At 54.6% G+C, this 15,729-nt stretch overlaps 1 protein-coding gene across 1 annotated transcript in view; it reads left to right on the forward strand.

Annotated features, from left to right (window-relative positions):
* The window catches only part of LOC113265820 (collagen alpha-1(III) chain-like), a 44,469-nt gene extending 31,983 nt beyond the window's left edge, over positions 1-12,486 (forward strand). Inside the window, exon 12 of the mRNA XM_048213789.1 lies at positions 12,340-12,486. Within this exon, the coding sequence (XP_048069746.1) occupies positions 12,340-12,486 (147 nt within the window). The remainder of the gene's footprint in view (positions 1-12,339) is intronic.
* Positions 12,487-15,729: the final 3,243 nt, after the last annotated feature.

Here is a 15,729-nt window from a genome sequence, read left to right on the forward strand (position 1 = left end):
CTATAGCCCAGTAGATATGGACAACTGCAACTGTGAACCTGGCCCCCCGCACTGACATTGACCCGTGAGCTCCCAGGCCTCCTTCTAGAAGGGGAATCCACACTGGCCCGGCACTTAAAGAGATGGCCTTATTTCATCTTGAAAACGACACCACGAGATACACGGCCGCAGGTCATGGCTGCAGGTTACTGACCCTCTCCCCACTGCGAGCCAATGCCCCCACTCCCAGAAATCTGGATGGGCTCATGACTGCTTTGAACACAGCAGAAGTGACGCCATGAGACTTAGAGGCTAGGTCAGAAAAAAAGCTATGCCACTTCCTCCCAGCTCTTTTGGGGCACCCATTCCGGGAGAAGTCAGAAAGAAGTCAGCCACCATGCTGGGGAGTCACACGCAGACACCGCAGTCAACAGCCCCACCAAACTTCCAGACAGTGGGCCCCATCAACTAGTTGCCATGTGAGCGCCCCATCTTGGACGTCTTTTAGATGGCTGCTGCCCCCGGTGATATCTGACTGCAGCCACATGCGAGGTACCCCAGGTGAGAGCCACCCAGAGAATTCCCTTCCTGGAATTCCTCTCGGCAAATTACCAACAAATCCCCGGTAACTCGTTGCACTGAAACAGCTCCGTGGTGTTTGTTCCCACTTCACAGAAGAGAAAACTGAGGCTCAGAGGGGTCGAGGAACTTGCCCATGGTCACACGCGTGGTGGTAAGCGAAAGAGCCGAGACTCAAACACCATCTCTCTAAGCCCAAAACCTTCCATCACAGCCCCCTCTCCCCACACCCTCCGACATTTTCTCATTTTCTAGAAGAGAACATTCTTTTCAGACCCAACTAGTTTCCAAACCTGGCTGTGGTCAGCTGTGGGGGGTGTTAAAGGTAGAGGATGCCAGGGGCGCCCGGGTGGCTCAGTTGGTTAAGCGTCCGACTTTGGGTTTCAGCTCAGGTCGTGAGATCAAGTCCCATGTCGGGCCCCGTGCTCAGCAGGAAGTCTGCTTGGGATTCTTTTCCTTCCCTCTCCCTCTGCCCCTCCCCCATTATCTCTCTCTCAAATAAAAATAAATAAATCTTAAAAAAAAAAAAAAAGGTAGAGAATGCCAGGCCCTACCGCAGGCCTCCTCAGTCCGACTTTTCAGGCACGGGGCCAGGACTCTGCGTTCTACACGGACACCGGAGGTGACACTGAAGCACTCAGAGTGTGAGCCAGCCTGTGGGCCCTGAAGCTCAGCCCAGCTATTATAGACCGTCAGAGGGGACCACGAGCTTTTCCTCAAAATATACGCAGTGTTAGGAAATCTCTCATGATATGTGCTCATCTGATGCTAGTCAGACTTTCTGGGCCCTAATGTCGTGGACAACTCTTGTGCGTTAGCCCCTTGCTAGGCTCTGTGGTCCCTGCCATCTAAGAACGTACAACTGAATCAAGGAACTAAAGATCTAACAGAGAGGCCAGATGACAAGTTTTGTGCTGTGACGATGAGCACGAGGACATCTGAGACGATCAAACTTAAGCCAGCAGTTTGCGTGGGGCTCTGTGAAGGAAGTACGCCTGAAGCCGGGCGTCAGGAAGAGGAGGGCGATCACTCTGGGGGGGGGGGCAGGAGCTGAGGCCCCCTTGAAGGGCAGAGTAGGCAGAAGGGCGTGGGTAGGCATCGGGAAACCTCGGGCCGCCTGGTGAGTGTGCTTGTGGCTTGTGGCAACCAGTGTAGAGGGGGACCAGACTGGAGGAAGGGAAGCTGGGACTTGAAGTTTGATCCAGATTTTTTATTTTCCCTGTTTCCAAAAGCTACCGTCTGTAAAGATCAAGGACCGGGGCGCCTGGGTAGCGCAGTCGTTAAGCGTCTGCCTTCGGCTCAGGGCGTGATCCCGGCGATCTGGGATCGAGTCCCACATCAGGCTCTTCCACTAGGAGCCTGCTTCCTCCTCTCCCACTCCCCCTGCTTGTGTTCCCTCTCTCACTGGCTATCTCTCTGTCAAATAAATAAATAAAATCTTTAAATAAATAAATAAATAAATAAAATAAAATAAAGATCAAGGACCACATTTCAGATTTTCCTGAAAAGTACAAGAAAACCGCAGGCGCTTAGGTCCCAGGGCATCAGCTAACATTTCCCCCATGACGGTTTTATGGGAGACACTTGGGAGAATTTTCAAGGAAGGAAATTACTTTGAAATCGAATAGGGTCCACTGGAATGCCTAAAAGGAAAAAGAGAAAATCCCAAGTGCTGGCAAGGAGAACTCTCATTCTCCGTGGTAGGAGTACGAATCGGCACGACTGCTTCGGAAAACTCTGGCACTGTTAAAGCTGAACGGAGGCCCAAGTTGTACCCCGGCAATACAGCTTGTGGGTATACATACAGCCTGCAGAAACGTGGCCATCTCTTCACTAGAAGGCAGGTGCGCAAGTGTTCATCGCGGCACGATCAGCAAAAGCTCCAACGCGAAGCTGCCCAGATGCCCATCAACAATAGGACAGTGGACAAATAAATAAAATGTGGTGTCTTCACACAGTGGGACGCCACGCAGCATGGAGAATGAACGAACCACACAGACACACTGCGGACGGAATTCATAAGCGTGATGTGGAACAAAAAGGCAGGATACAAAAAGCTCACATTGTAGATTCTGTTTCTATCAAGTCCCAAATCAGACAATGCCAATCAATGCTATTGGCAGTTAGGACAACAGGGGCGCCCAGCTGGCTCAGTCGGTGGAGCGTGTGACTGTTGCTCTTGGGGTTGGGGGTAGAGATTACTTAAAAAAAAAAAAAAAATATATATATATATATATATATATATATATATATATATATATAAAAGTAGTTAGAACAACAGTTATCTTTGGGGCCATTGTACCTGGAAGGGGGCACGAACTGATTTCTGGGGTGCTGGTGATGTTCTGTTTCCTGATCTGGGTGCTCGTTAAATGGGTGTGGCCTTCAAGCCGTGCACTAGTGGCATGTGTGCTTTTCCGGGTAGCTAGTTTGCTTCGACAAAAAGTGAATCATCACCACCGTCATTATCATCATCTAATGGGGAAGGAGGCTGGAAACACAGAAGGGCCTCTGGCATAGAGTTGCGAAGAGATTTAACACTGAGAGTGACAAAGCAACAAAGCCGAGGGAGGTTGAGAGACGGGTAAGTTCAAGATAGACCCAGTTAAATCGAACAACGTTGCCAGTGGAATCGGAGACCGAGTTGTAGGGCCAGCGCACCGCACACCGGCGGCAGGTCTGCGAGGTGATTATAACCGGCTGGCCCCCCTTCCAGTTCTAGGCTAGGATTAGTTACAGGAGATGGATCACCTCGTACACCTGTGGTGACGGGCCCGGATTCTCCCAAATAAGAGATGGTCTGAATCCCTATGGGGCCCCACCATTAAACATCTGCCCCTGGGCTCCATGATCTTTGCTTACAGGATGGAAATCTTGATGCTGCCACCTCAAGTTTTTATACGGTGGATTCCTTGGATTGGAATCGCTTTGGCCAAAGGCGATTAGATTCCATTAGCCATCGGAATCAATTGAACAGCAAGCCTTCCTTCCTAAAGGGAAGGGCCAGGTTCCAGTACTTGGCTGACTGCAGAGCCCTGGAGGAATTCATTGAAGAGAGGCCCGATGTTAAACATCATCACTTTCTGAAGAGACACTCAGGGATCCCTCTCACGTTATTCAAGGATGGCATTCATGAGAAAGGGAAGACCGCGCCAGGAGGAAAGGAGCTGCAAGAAAGTTCTGGAATCTTTGACCTATGCCCTTATACAACGAACACATGAATACGTGTGCTAGACAGCCAATGGGACTAACTCAACGTCTAGCTGGTAGTACCGTGAGGCCCCATGTGACACCTCCTGGGGCCTACTCCAGATTTCTGTCACTCCATGATACGCTCAGAGGCCAGCAAGGACACTTGCTGGATCCGGGGGTCTCCTCTGGTCTTTCCCACCTGCAAGGGAAGCCCAGGCAAGAAGGAAGGTCTGTATCATGGTCTTCTCTCTGAGCACTGGGATGGTCTGTGGTCCATCTTCCCAGGTTTTCTGAGGTTTGTGGCCATGACCAGAAGCCTCTGGTCCCATAATAAATCACCTCAGGGATGCTAATGTGTAATTATTGCATGGATTTATTTAAATTTAATCTAAACCAGAAGATTCCAGCAAAGGCGGTTCTATCATTTGATATACGTATTTGTATATATGAATACCATAGCTAGAGATACATAGTTGGGGTTTGAACCATCTGTTTCACATTGCATTGCTGTTCCCAATTCTTCACCCCACCCTGTGTCCACGCCCTTTTTCACGTGACTTTGCAATTCATTCAGCTAGAGGTGGAGTGTACCTCCCACCCATCCCATTGATGTCACGCCGCAGACCGTCTTTTGGCCAATGGAATGTAAGCAGAAGTAACAGAGTGCAAGTCTGGAGAGTAGGACGCACCAGGCATGGCCCCGGTCGTCCTCTCGCCCATGGAGGATGAGAGACGCATGTAGGAGACTGGACCCAACCCACACTTGGAGCCAAGCCCAATGGAACACAGTCTAGAAGAGCTAACCCACAGGTGACTCACAGACACAGAGGTGAGAAACAAATGCTTATCGATGTAAACAACCAAGTTCTAAGGTGTTTTGTTATACGGCATTACTGGGGCGAGCACTGACTGATACGCCACCTAAGCACGTGATTCTGTCAACCCCAAACTCCTAATGCACAGTCTACCATCTCAAAGAACACCCCACCTCTCTCTAGTCCCCTACCCTTCTTAATTCTTTTTTTTAAAGATTTTACTTATTTATTTGAGAGAGGGAGGGAGGGAGGAAGCAAGCGAGCAAGCAGGGGAAGGGGCAGAGGGAGAAGGACAAGCAGACTTCATGCCGAGCGTGGAGCCCGACTTGGGACTCGATCTCATGACCCCGAGATCGTGACCTGAGCAGAAATTAAGAGTCAGATGCTTGACCAACTGAGCCACCCAGGTGCCCCACCCTTCTGAATTCTTCATAACACTTATCGCAACCTGAAGTATTACGTACATATTTGTGCTCGTTAATTTCTTCTTTTTCTCTCTCCAGTGAAAAGAAGTTTTATGAATGGCCAAGATGCTGTTTTGTTCTGTGCTATAAATGCCCAAAGACTTGGTAGGAGCATAGTAAGCGTTAATTATGTGCAGAATGGAGGTATATGGTCCTCTTTGTCCTTAGTTAATACACCCCTTATCTAATTTATGTTCCTGTATGAAGCTCGATGATTTGGTGATAGGCAAAGTGGAGGGAGAAGAAAACATCTGGGGGGAAAAATCTGCAAACGGGAGACCTCCTCATGTTGTTCCTGATGAGGGATGAGTTTTTCGTCCTCCAGGAGCCACTCACGGTGGTGGGGGCCCTCACAAACCATAGCCGGCCTCTAGAACCCGGACAAGGAGTTGGGAGGGAGCTTGGCCAGTGCCATCCAATGTAACCACAACGCAGCTAAATTTCTGTACCGCGTATCGGGGGCTGTCCTCAACCTTAGGGGGTTTCTCTGTGTGCTAGTTCACCAGGGGGAACTTCAAAGGGACTTACGTGGCTTCCAAGAGCTGTCAGAACGTTTGACTCTCTGGCATCGTGCCAGCATCACACGTTAATTAAATTATATGGCAGAAACACTACAATGTCAAGGTCAGATATTACAGCCGTCAAAGCCTAACATTAGGCACAGTATTTTATAGCACAGAGCAAAGTATACCTTTAAACAAATTTCTTTATCTTTCCCGCGTCCTCTCTTGCCTCTGGCTGTTAAGACATCCACCACTCAACCATTCCTATGTGAAGAGCATCTGGGACAACTTTGTCTGAGGGTCCATAAGACCCTCTCTGGCTTATCAGACAGGGGGACTCCTGGGATAGCACCCGCTGGCCTGTCCGACCCTCACCTTGGGCCCAAAGCGGGCCTTCTGTGAGCCTGAAACTCCCTGAGAGAGAGAGAGAGAAACGGAGAGAGACAGAGACAGGCATGCTCTTCCTGGCTCTGTCCCTCAAGTAAATGCTAGTTCTTTCTCCGAAGATGTTTCTATCAGCAGAGCAGTGACTAGCTAGACCAGAAAATGGGGGGCGGGGGGACTTTCCCTCCAAATGCCTTTTTAATAAGCGCGGCTAGAAACTCTCCACGAGTGTGGAAGCTGTCCACGGGAAAGCCTTGTCACGTATGCGCCACTCTGCCTCAGCTCAGAGCACAGCTGGGCTGGGACGATTCTCTGGGGGGGGGGCGGGATTATGCAGCTGCATTCCCGGTTTCCTTGGGCCTCCCTCACCCTCACCAATGAACCTGGGGCCAAATGACTCACGGGCAATCACCAAAACAAAGTTGATACCAAATGTGTTTCAGTGTCCAGCCTCCCCTGTACCTATTAAGCACCTACATACATATATATATATAAATATATATATATATATATACCAGGCACTATTTTAAGTGCTTTCTGTCCATCCACCAATTGAATTCTCCCAACATTCTGAAATCTGTCGTATTACTACCCTCCATTTTACAGAGGGGCAAAGTGAGGCACTAAGAGTAACTGCCTAAAGCCGCACAGCTAAGTCAGGGGGCAGAGCCAGGTTTCCAAGCCGGCAGTCGTGGCTCCACCCTGCCAACTACTGCGTGGTCTTTGCTGTTTGAACCCCACAAGATTTGTCAAAGGCCCACCATGAACAAGACACGTGGACAAGGGGCTAGGGGCTGAGGGTGGGGGGCGGGGAGGAAGGATGGACAAGCGACGTATCTACGAGGGCAAAGTATTCCTAACTAACATCTGAAGATAAAGTTAAATTAATTCAGATCTTTGAAGGGGTTTTGAATTCTTTCCAAGGGTAGGCGTGTTGAATAAATATAGCGCTTTTGAAAATCTGCCTTCCTATATGGGTGTTCATTGTACTGTTCCTTCGATTTTTCTGTGGGTTTGGGGTTTTTAAAAATAAAATAATTTTTTAAAAGAATTAGCCTTAATAGACGATCTCGGGGAGGGTAAGCAAGAATTTGGGGAGCAGTGACCCCCCCAGAGAGACAAACTGGATGACCGAGGAAGGGGGTGGGTGGCGCTTACTTTCCCTCTATACACCCTTGATATCTAGCCTTAGAATTTGGGGGCACATGCAGGTGTTCCCCCTAACATCTGCCCCTAACGCGACATTGTCTGGATGGAACCTCAGGAAAGAGGGCACAGAACTCCCCGCGCCTAAGTCCCCGTTCAGCAGGTTGGCAGCTCAGAGTTGGGGGGAAGTCTGGGTATCCAGCTGTGGAAAGTGGGCAGAAGCACGCCATCCGCCCTTTGGCTGGAACAATATATGCCTGAGGGGAAAACCAAGGGCGGCTCTTTCCCCTGGTTTCAATTAGTGTGAGCACAGTGAGGTTTTCGGCTATGTGGGGCTCATCTCTCTTGGGGGGATTGTAAGTTCTCTAAGGAGGGGCCCAGGGCCTGGGGTCTCCCCCAGCCACCCCAATGGCCACAAATGCAACGCCCGATAAACAAGAGGGGCTAGGTGTTGAATGAGTGCTCACCTTCCATAAAGGGCCATGAGCCTGATGCCCTCCCCGTTGTATATGCGGGTACTTCTTGGAGCCTGGGTGTCACACTTATCGCAAGTCGGCACCTACACCGTGCTATTTTCAGGGCGCACCAGGGTCCACAGTGACCGAGTATCCACCACTGCCCAAGATGGCTGCTCAAGGCTGGAAGTCACCCATCAGGGGCCCTGGGCCACCCCCAGACCCACTGGGCCACCCCGAGGGGCTGGCCCACTGGCAACGCACTCACTCTTGGGAAGTTCTAGGCTAAGGGGCCCAGGGACCGTTGACTGGCACTGGAACAAGCACCCTAAGGGGCGAGAGGGCGGGCTGAGAGGGCCACCGAGGGACGGCAGGGCTTCCCAGGGCTTGGGCTGGGTGCGAGGGTGTGCCCAGGTCTGGGGGCCAACGCAGGCCTGAGTGGTGGGCTGGAAAGGGCACGCTGCCAGCTCCGGCTGGCCCCCAGCCAGGAAGTCTGACTGAACTTGGGCCAGCCCTGTTGGCCCACAGACTCTGTAAGCTGAACTGCTCCAGCGCTCCTTGGCCTCTTTGTTTTCACTTCCCCGCAGATCTCCCTTAGTGTTTAGGAATGTGCTTTGAAGGTTCCAGCATGTTTCGCCTCTGCTTAGGGAAACCAAGAGCGGAGGCTGGGCCGAGGCCAGATGGCTGCAGGGAGGGCACCTGTGATCACACTGTGAGCGCCCCAAGGGGCAGGTGGAATCCAGGGGGTACAGAGTGGGGGCACTTAAGCCGGCTCCCCTTCTCTGCTGGGAGATTCCGTTTCCAGTGCTAAACCTTGGAGAATCTCGGGTTTGTTTTGTTAAGGGAGGCAGTATTCCCTTACCGGCTCCCCCAGAGAGCCTACATTTGTCCAGGAGCTTTTGGGGATAAGCTACACTCTTCTATTTGTCCAGGGCAAAAGAGAGAACTGCAAGGAGCGCTTCCCAATTTGCATTAGACTCATGCTCCCGGCAGGCCCTGCAAGGAGAGTGAGGTGAAGGGCCTGATCCAGAGGTCTCTTGCACCTCCACCCCTGGGAGAGCAGTCGCACAACCAGACTGCCCCGCTGTAAACCTCCTTGTGGGCTGCGTATAAAAGCAGACCCCTGCGAGTGCCCGGCTTCTTTCTTCCCTTCTCCAGCCCCTTCGCCCCTTGTCCTTTAAGGCCCTTGTTACCAGGCACAGAGAAAGGACTGCGGCTCCCCTGTGCATTCCTTGGAGGGCTCACAGCACTGGCACTGGGCCTTATACACCCAGAGCAGTGCTTTGCACACAGCAAGTGCTTAATACATGCTAAATGACTAAAGTACTGGGCTTCTGCAGTGACCAAGAGCACCCTGGATCTCCTTCTAACCACCAGTCAGCCTCCTGCTCGGGTTCCCTTTCCCAGAGCAGGGAGCTCTGGGTTCGAGTCTTACCTTTGCCAGTAATGGGTCACCTTGAGCTAGTGTTTTTTTTTTTTTTTTTTTTTTACCCTCTGAACTGCTTTCTTCAGCTGGGTTAAAGCGGGGCTCAATTAAAGCCCTGGTAGCTCGACTGTTCTATGACACGTGCATCCACTCCCATTCGCCGGCCCTGGGTAAAGTGACCATGACCCAGGTTGGGCCATTTGGATCCTGCGTGGGCCCAGGTCTTTCAGGGGGTCCCTGGCCTTCGGCTGAGGATTCGCCCCCTGCTTTTCCACAGTCTGTTTAGCTTCACAACACACACCTGGTCCTTGGGCTCCTGACACATCCGTTCCTTTCCGTCCTCACAGCCATTTATATACACAGCTGCAGCTCCCGCGTGCGACCGGGCCGTGGCACATGAGCGATAACTCCAATGCCACAAGGGCACCCGACTCATTTTTCTGCAGCCGGCATTGTCTGTTTGCAGCTACGGTAGACCTCCCTCCTGCCTGGTGGTGACACAGGCCCCGTTTCGTTATCTGTGGGCTCTGGATTTTTTTCCTTCCCCTTCCTAATTTCCATTTCTCCTTGATTTCAGCAAGACAGCTAATGCGCACTCAGAGGCTTTGCTGAGGGTAAACAGAAGGTGTGATCAGAGGGATCCCGTCCTCCTGCCTCTCAGAAGATTCACTCTCTCTGCCCAGGTAATGACCCCTTTTTCCTCCCAGCTTCCTCTCAGGCTCCGTATATTTAGCGAAGGTTGCCCTGGATAGAGTTTAATTAGGCACCAATGCACCCAGGGGCAAGAACCAAGGACCCCTCTCAGGTTGAGCAAATGGGGCCCAGCCCCTGCACAGGAGCCTGCAGCCAGCCTCCCCCCCCCCCCCCCCCCCCCGCTGGTAAGTGATGGGCTGCCAGAAGGTAGAGGTTGTCCATTCTCGGCTAATGATTGCCTTAGGCGCCAAGTGATGGAAAATCCAGGAGGGCTGGGAGCTGCAGGGCGCACAGGGAGGGACAATTGTATGGACCAGTTTAACATGGCTGGGGGAGGGAGGGCAGAAGGAATACTGTGTGTGTGTGTGTGTGTGTGTGTGTGTGTGTGTGTGTTTCCTGGTCTCTTTTCTCTCCCTTCCCCGCTGCCTTTCCTTCGTTCTTGCTCTCGATTTCGATTTTCTGTTCTGTTTCTAGCCCACGCGAGTTGAAATTAGAAAGGTCTTTGCATTCATTTATTTGTTTTAATAAAGACAGCATTTTTAAGCAGCATATTTGCAGCAATTGAGTGTTAAACTAAACACCAAGCCAACTAAATGTGTTAGGGGGAAATGAAAAGTTGGTTTACAAGAAACATATAATTAACACGTTCTCTGACTTTCCCTAAGCCTTTGTCTGGCTGAGGACAAGGCAGAGGAACCATAATCAACTTTAATAAAATGAAAGATGGTATCGAGGCAAAAGGGGAACAAAAAAGTTTGGAGTGGGAAACAATTCTCAAGAGGGAATTCTTGAGTTATAATAAATATGTTTAAAAAATGAGTCTCGTGCTGCCTTATTGTAGTCAACAGTCATGTTCTCCTTACCACGACAAAGGCTCCAGAAGGCTCTAATTTGTACTGTACCTGTGAGCCACTGAAGCTGAGACCTGGGGTGGGGGGGAGAGGGGGGCTTGGAGGAACCGGCAGGAGATGCCTGGGAGAGTTTCCGGAGGCAGATCTCTACCCAGGCTAATGGAAATTACTATTGCACAAACACCAGAGTCTTCATGTGGCCTGACTTCCAATAAACTGTTCCCCTCCTCACCCCTTGGAGAAAGTGAAATAAGACATTAGACTTTCAATAATCTCATATGGTGATGATCAATCAAAACCCAGAGGAGAAGGCCAATTTATAGAAATTGTATCTGCTTCACTGGGCGGCTGCAACCAGGGAGCCGAAAAGAACACTGTGCTTGCCTTTGACGTGTGAAGTTGCCTAAAAATGACAAATGCCAAAAAACATCCCCTGTTCACACGAGGGCTCTTCAAAAGGGAGAAGGTGCTCGGGTGAGGCCTGTGTGAGGCAGCCGGCTGCAGGGACCTGCCTGGCGAAAGGCACGAGCACATGTTTCGGCCACAGCCAACTACTTTCACTGTCTTTTGGCCATTTTCAGTTGGCGGTTCCATCTTTCCTGTTTGCTTTATCGCCAATCAAGTTTATTTGCTGAATTAACTTTAAATGGACCCTCTACTTTATTCTTCAAAGTTGGCTTCTGGGACTTCAGCCTTTTCAGCCAGGACCTCTCTTGCCTTTGTGACCAGCTCTCAGCGGGGGCCACCCCCCAACCCCATTCCCAATCCTGGAAGTGAAGGGCTCAGCCTGTTAACTCCTTGCCTTCCGGTGTCTTTTCTCTGTAGCTACTAATCACCTCCTTTTTGATCACTGCCAAGTTCTCAGGTTGAAGGAAGGAGAAGACCTCTTGACCATTCTGGCTGGCTTTCCACATGAGCCTGAAAATGTCGACAAATTTGAAACATCTGCCTGGCTGCTTTGGTCTGATTGCTAAAATATGCCGACCTCAAGCCCCCCTCCCCCCCGCCCCTTTTAATCTGTTTCATATTCACAAATTAAGCATTTAGTCTGGGTAATAAATCAGGGCGGTTTACGAGGCTCACACGAGACAAACAAGCGAGCAGGGCACCACACGAGCCCCTGGTACCGGAGTGCGCGCGGAGCTGCCGGGAGTCGGGAGCTCCACGCGCTCGAACGCAGAGAGCGGCCCTGGCGCGCCCTGACACGCCGCCAGCACCCACACTTTGGCCGGTACTCGAGCGGAAGGAGCGAAGGAGTGCAGGGGGGCTGCCCCAGCCTGGGCGCGCACCCTTCCAACCTTCCCGGAGAACCCGCGGCGCCCGGCCCGCCCCAGCCCTGGGCAACTCTGCGTCCCCGCCCCGCCAGGGAGGGGCTGTTGGCCAAGGCGACGGCCTCACCCGGCACACACCCTGTGGTGGGCCCATTAAGCCTCTCCCAGCCGAGAAGACGGGATGCCCCCTCCCCCACCTTTCCCATCCGGCCGGGTTCGGCCTTAAAGATCCCAGGCCCACTCTCGCCAGAGAAGCCAATGATCCCCCCTCCACATCCACGTGTGACCTCCACTAAGCCTGGGCGCTAGGCACCGCCCCCCACCCCATATCTCCGCGTCGCCTCCTCCCAGGTTTTCTGTCCCAGCAGCCACAAAGCTACTTTCAGATTCAGAAAGGGGGGGGGTGCGGGGAAGGGCTCTCCTTTAGAGTGGATCGAGGCTTAAGAGAGGCATGCGGAGGGGAGCAAAGGCACAGACAGGGCCCAGGCCCCCGCTGCAGAAACCCCGGCCCAGGCTTTAGCGACTGCCCGAACTCAGGGGGGTTCTAACCTGTGCGTCTCCCCCCCTCCCCCGTGCACCAGCGAGAAGAGGACCTGGACGGGGGAATCTCTAGCCAGTCCCAGCCTAGGACCTTGAGAGACCCCGAAGGGGATAGTGGCTCCAGGTCACCTCGTCCGGGCCTGCGTCGCCCTTCCATGCTCAAGTTCCCTATCGACTGGCGTTCTTGACGCTACCGGGGGACGCGACGGCGGAGAGGCGGAGGGCGGGAAATCGGGCAGCCGGAACCTGCAGCCCACCCCGGACCCGGTGGGGAAGGCGTAGGAACGATTCCCCCACCTCGCAACACTGTACACACATCGCCCTTCCTCTCTTCTCCTAGCACACATTCCGACTGCGAAAGCCATTACCGCCGGCGCGCGAGAGACTTTTTAAATATTTACAGCCCGCTCTCCGCACGGTAGCCTGATCCATCTTGTGGGCGCGGAGGCGGGGCGCGGGGCTCCGCTCCGGGGGAGGTGCGGACCCGGGGCTGGGGACGCCAGCCGCCTCCCCCCGCGGCCCCCGGGTACTCCCGGAGCTCCCCACCTTGCCCCCCCCCAAGATGGGGAGGGGGCCAGAGACGGCGCGCAGCGCCCCGGGGGCCCTGCCGGGGCCTGAGCAGGCGGGGGGCAGCGTCGGGGAGGAGGGAGGGCCGGGAGGCTGATTTAAAGGTTCTCACCGGGAAGCGAGAGAGGCACAGACCTGAGAGCCGCCGCGCGGTGAAATCCGAGGAGCTCTCTTGGCGAGGAGGGGCTGTCAGAGGCCATTTATCTCTCGCCAGAGTGGAGGCTCGGCTCCCACACCGCCCGCGAGTAACAATGGCAGCGATCAGCAGCTCTGCACGCGCTTCAGTGCATGAATGGATTGCGGAAGATGCCTGCGCTCCTCTCCGCTCAGGCGGCTCTCCGAGCGCCCCCTCCCCGCCCGCCGCCCCCGCCCCCCGGCCTCCTCCGGCCCGAGAGCGCGCGGTGCGCCTCGGGGTTCGCGGGTCCGGCCCCGCGGCGCGGTCCCTCTCACCCCGACCCCGGCGGCCCTTCCCCCTGCCGCCGTTCCCAGGGCCTTGGCACCTTGCCACCGAGTGTCATTAGGGGCTGAAACTTGACACAAGGCTTCCCGACGCAGACACCCCCGCCAGCCCCCTCCCTCCTTCGCTCCCCTCGCGGCAAGTTTACTTTCAAGGAGTTGGACGCCGTTTCCGCCTCCAAGGCCGACCGTGTGCGGGGCCCAGGGGGAGGGGGCGGGCTCGGAAGGGTGTCTTCACCTGTCCCGCAGCCTAGGGTGTTCTCAGGCCCCTGGCTGGCCCCCCAGTCCGAGCGCCCGAGGCCAGTGCCCCCTCCCCCGCTTTGTAGCGGCTATGCACCGAGAGTCCCTGCGATCCTCACAGGCACACGCACTCAGGACACCCCTACCCGGACCCACACGTCTGGCCAACTTTCGGGTCAGAGGCAGAACCCTGTAGTCAAATTCTCGGCGGCTTACAGTCTCGAGAGTTCGCAGAACGCCACAGACTGCGCGAGGTCCGTCGCTGAAGAGTTCCCCCTTAACTCTGCAAAGTAGGTCTCATCTAAGCCCCCCTTCAGTTGCTGCCTAGGGCTGGGAGCATCAGGGAACGCAGTGAGGGATACTCCGACCCTCTTGGGTTTGCTTTGGTGGAGCTAAACCAGAACCTCGGGATGTTTCAATCCCGGAGGTCGCAGAGCCCCCGGACACGTCGGCCTGGGCCGGGGGAGGGGGCATGAGGAGTGGACACTCTCAGCGATCCCACGGCAGTGTCAACTAGCCGGTGGGAAGAGGCGAGCTGAGCCCGGGCCGAGGGAAGGGGGCCACACGCGCGCAAAGAGCAAGGCAGCGTAAATGCCAAGATGCACTTGGAGAGGCAGAGCGCGACCAGCCGACCCAGGAGACTGGCGAGGACAGGCGAAGAGCTGGCAGCGAGACAAAGCGGCGGGAGAGAGCCGGGGAGGCTCAGCCGCAGACCCGGAAACGCAGGCAGCAGCAGAAGCCCCGACGCGGAGGCGTGCGCAGCCAGGCCCGGCCTGGCATACCCCCGTTCACGCGTCCGGGGGACAAGGACGCAGACTCCTGGCGGGGCCTACTGCCAGAGCTGGTCTCTGTTGGGCCTGAGCGGGCTTGGCGAGTCAGCCTGGGCCTCCCTCGGACCCGGGGTGGTCTTAAACTAATAGAGATCCCTCTGGTCTCTGCCACTCCCAGAGCCCCAGACAAAGGTCTGGGTGAGAGGGGTTTGGTACTTTCTCAGGGCTGGAGCACGGCCCTTGTCGAACTCGTGTCTCCGCCCTGGGGACCTCAGGCAACTGTTTACCTGACTTGGAGGCCGCTGGAGGGCCACCACCCTCCACCCAAGGAACATTCAGGCTTCCCGATCTTAAGACTCTTAGGGCAAACCCCATGCCCTGACTTTCCAACAAGCGGGAATCAAGACTGGACTTCAGAGAGGAACAGTGTAATGTGGCGAAGAGGCCCCCAGCCTCAGATTCTCTGCCACTCCCTCCCACTGCCCGCACAGTGAGCCCAGCAACCCCTGCACTGGGCCAGCAAAGGCCCCAACTCACTGCTTCCCCCAACCCCACCAACCCTGGTGCCTCAGCCCAGGGCAGCCACCTCGGAGCACGCCTGTCCTCCCTCCAGCGGAGAAGAGAGCCTTCCCAAGGCTGTTGGCCTTGTACACACTAGTTACACCCACCTCCCACCACACACACACACACACACCACAAACAGAGTTGTTCTCGCCCTTCCTGTCTCCCGCTGGGCGTCCTCGAAACCTGACTGCCTAGTCTGAGCTCAGAGCCACACCGAGCCAGGAGCCCCAGAGACCAAGTGGAGGTGGCCAAGGGAGAAGAGGCGAGGAGCCCATCATGGAGGAGGGGGCTCATGCCAGAGAGAAAGAAGCCAGCCCGGGAGACACAGCCTGCGGGAGAGGGGGAGTATAAAGGGAAAGCCAACACTAATCCCTCAGCCTGCCTACCGTGGGGCCTGACAGTCTACAAAAGCCTTTTCCCTGAATATTATATCATTTGCCCCAGCCTCACTGCCACGCTGCGAGGGAGGTAAGGCAGATAGCATTACCCCCACTGGCAGAGGAGGAAAATGGGGCCCAGAGAGGTTAAGAGAGGCTGTACCGAGGTCATAAGAGCTAAGAGCGGTGGAGGAGGCCCAAGGCCTGCGTTTCCTGCCCCCAAGTTCACTTTCCTGTTCAACAGCTCTGTGTGTGTGTGTGTGTGTGTGTGTGTGTGTGTGTGTGTGTGTGTCTGGGTGAAGATCCTCGTGCAGGGGAAGGGGGATGGCCGAACAGGAATGCAGTCCCATCAGAGAAGTCCAGGAAGGAAGGACACAGCCCCACACCTCTTCCTCTACCCAGGTCTCACGGAGCGGGCCACTCTTTCCGTAGCAGCCCGAGAGCTGGCCCCCAGCCC

The sequence above is a fragment of the Ursus arctos genome, chromosome X (genome assembly GCF_023065955.2).
Source record: "Ursus arctos isolate Adak ecotype North America chromosome X, UrsArc2.0, whole genome shotgun sequence".
NCBI lineage: Eukaryota > Metazoa > Chordata > Mammalia > Carnivora > Ursidae > Ursus > Ursus arctos.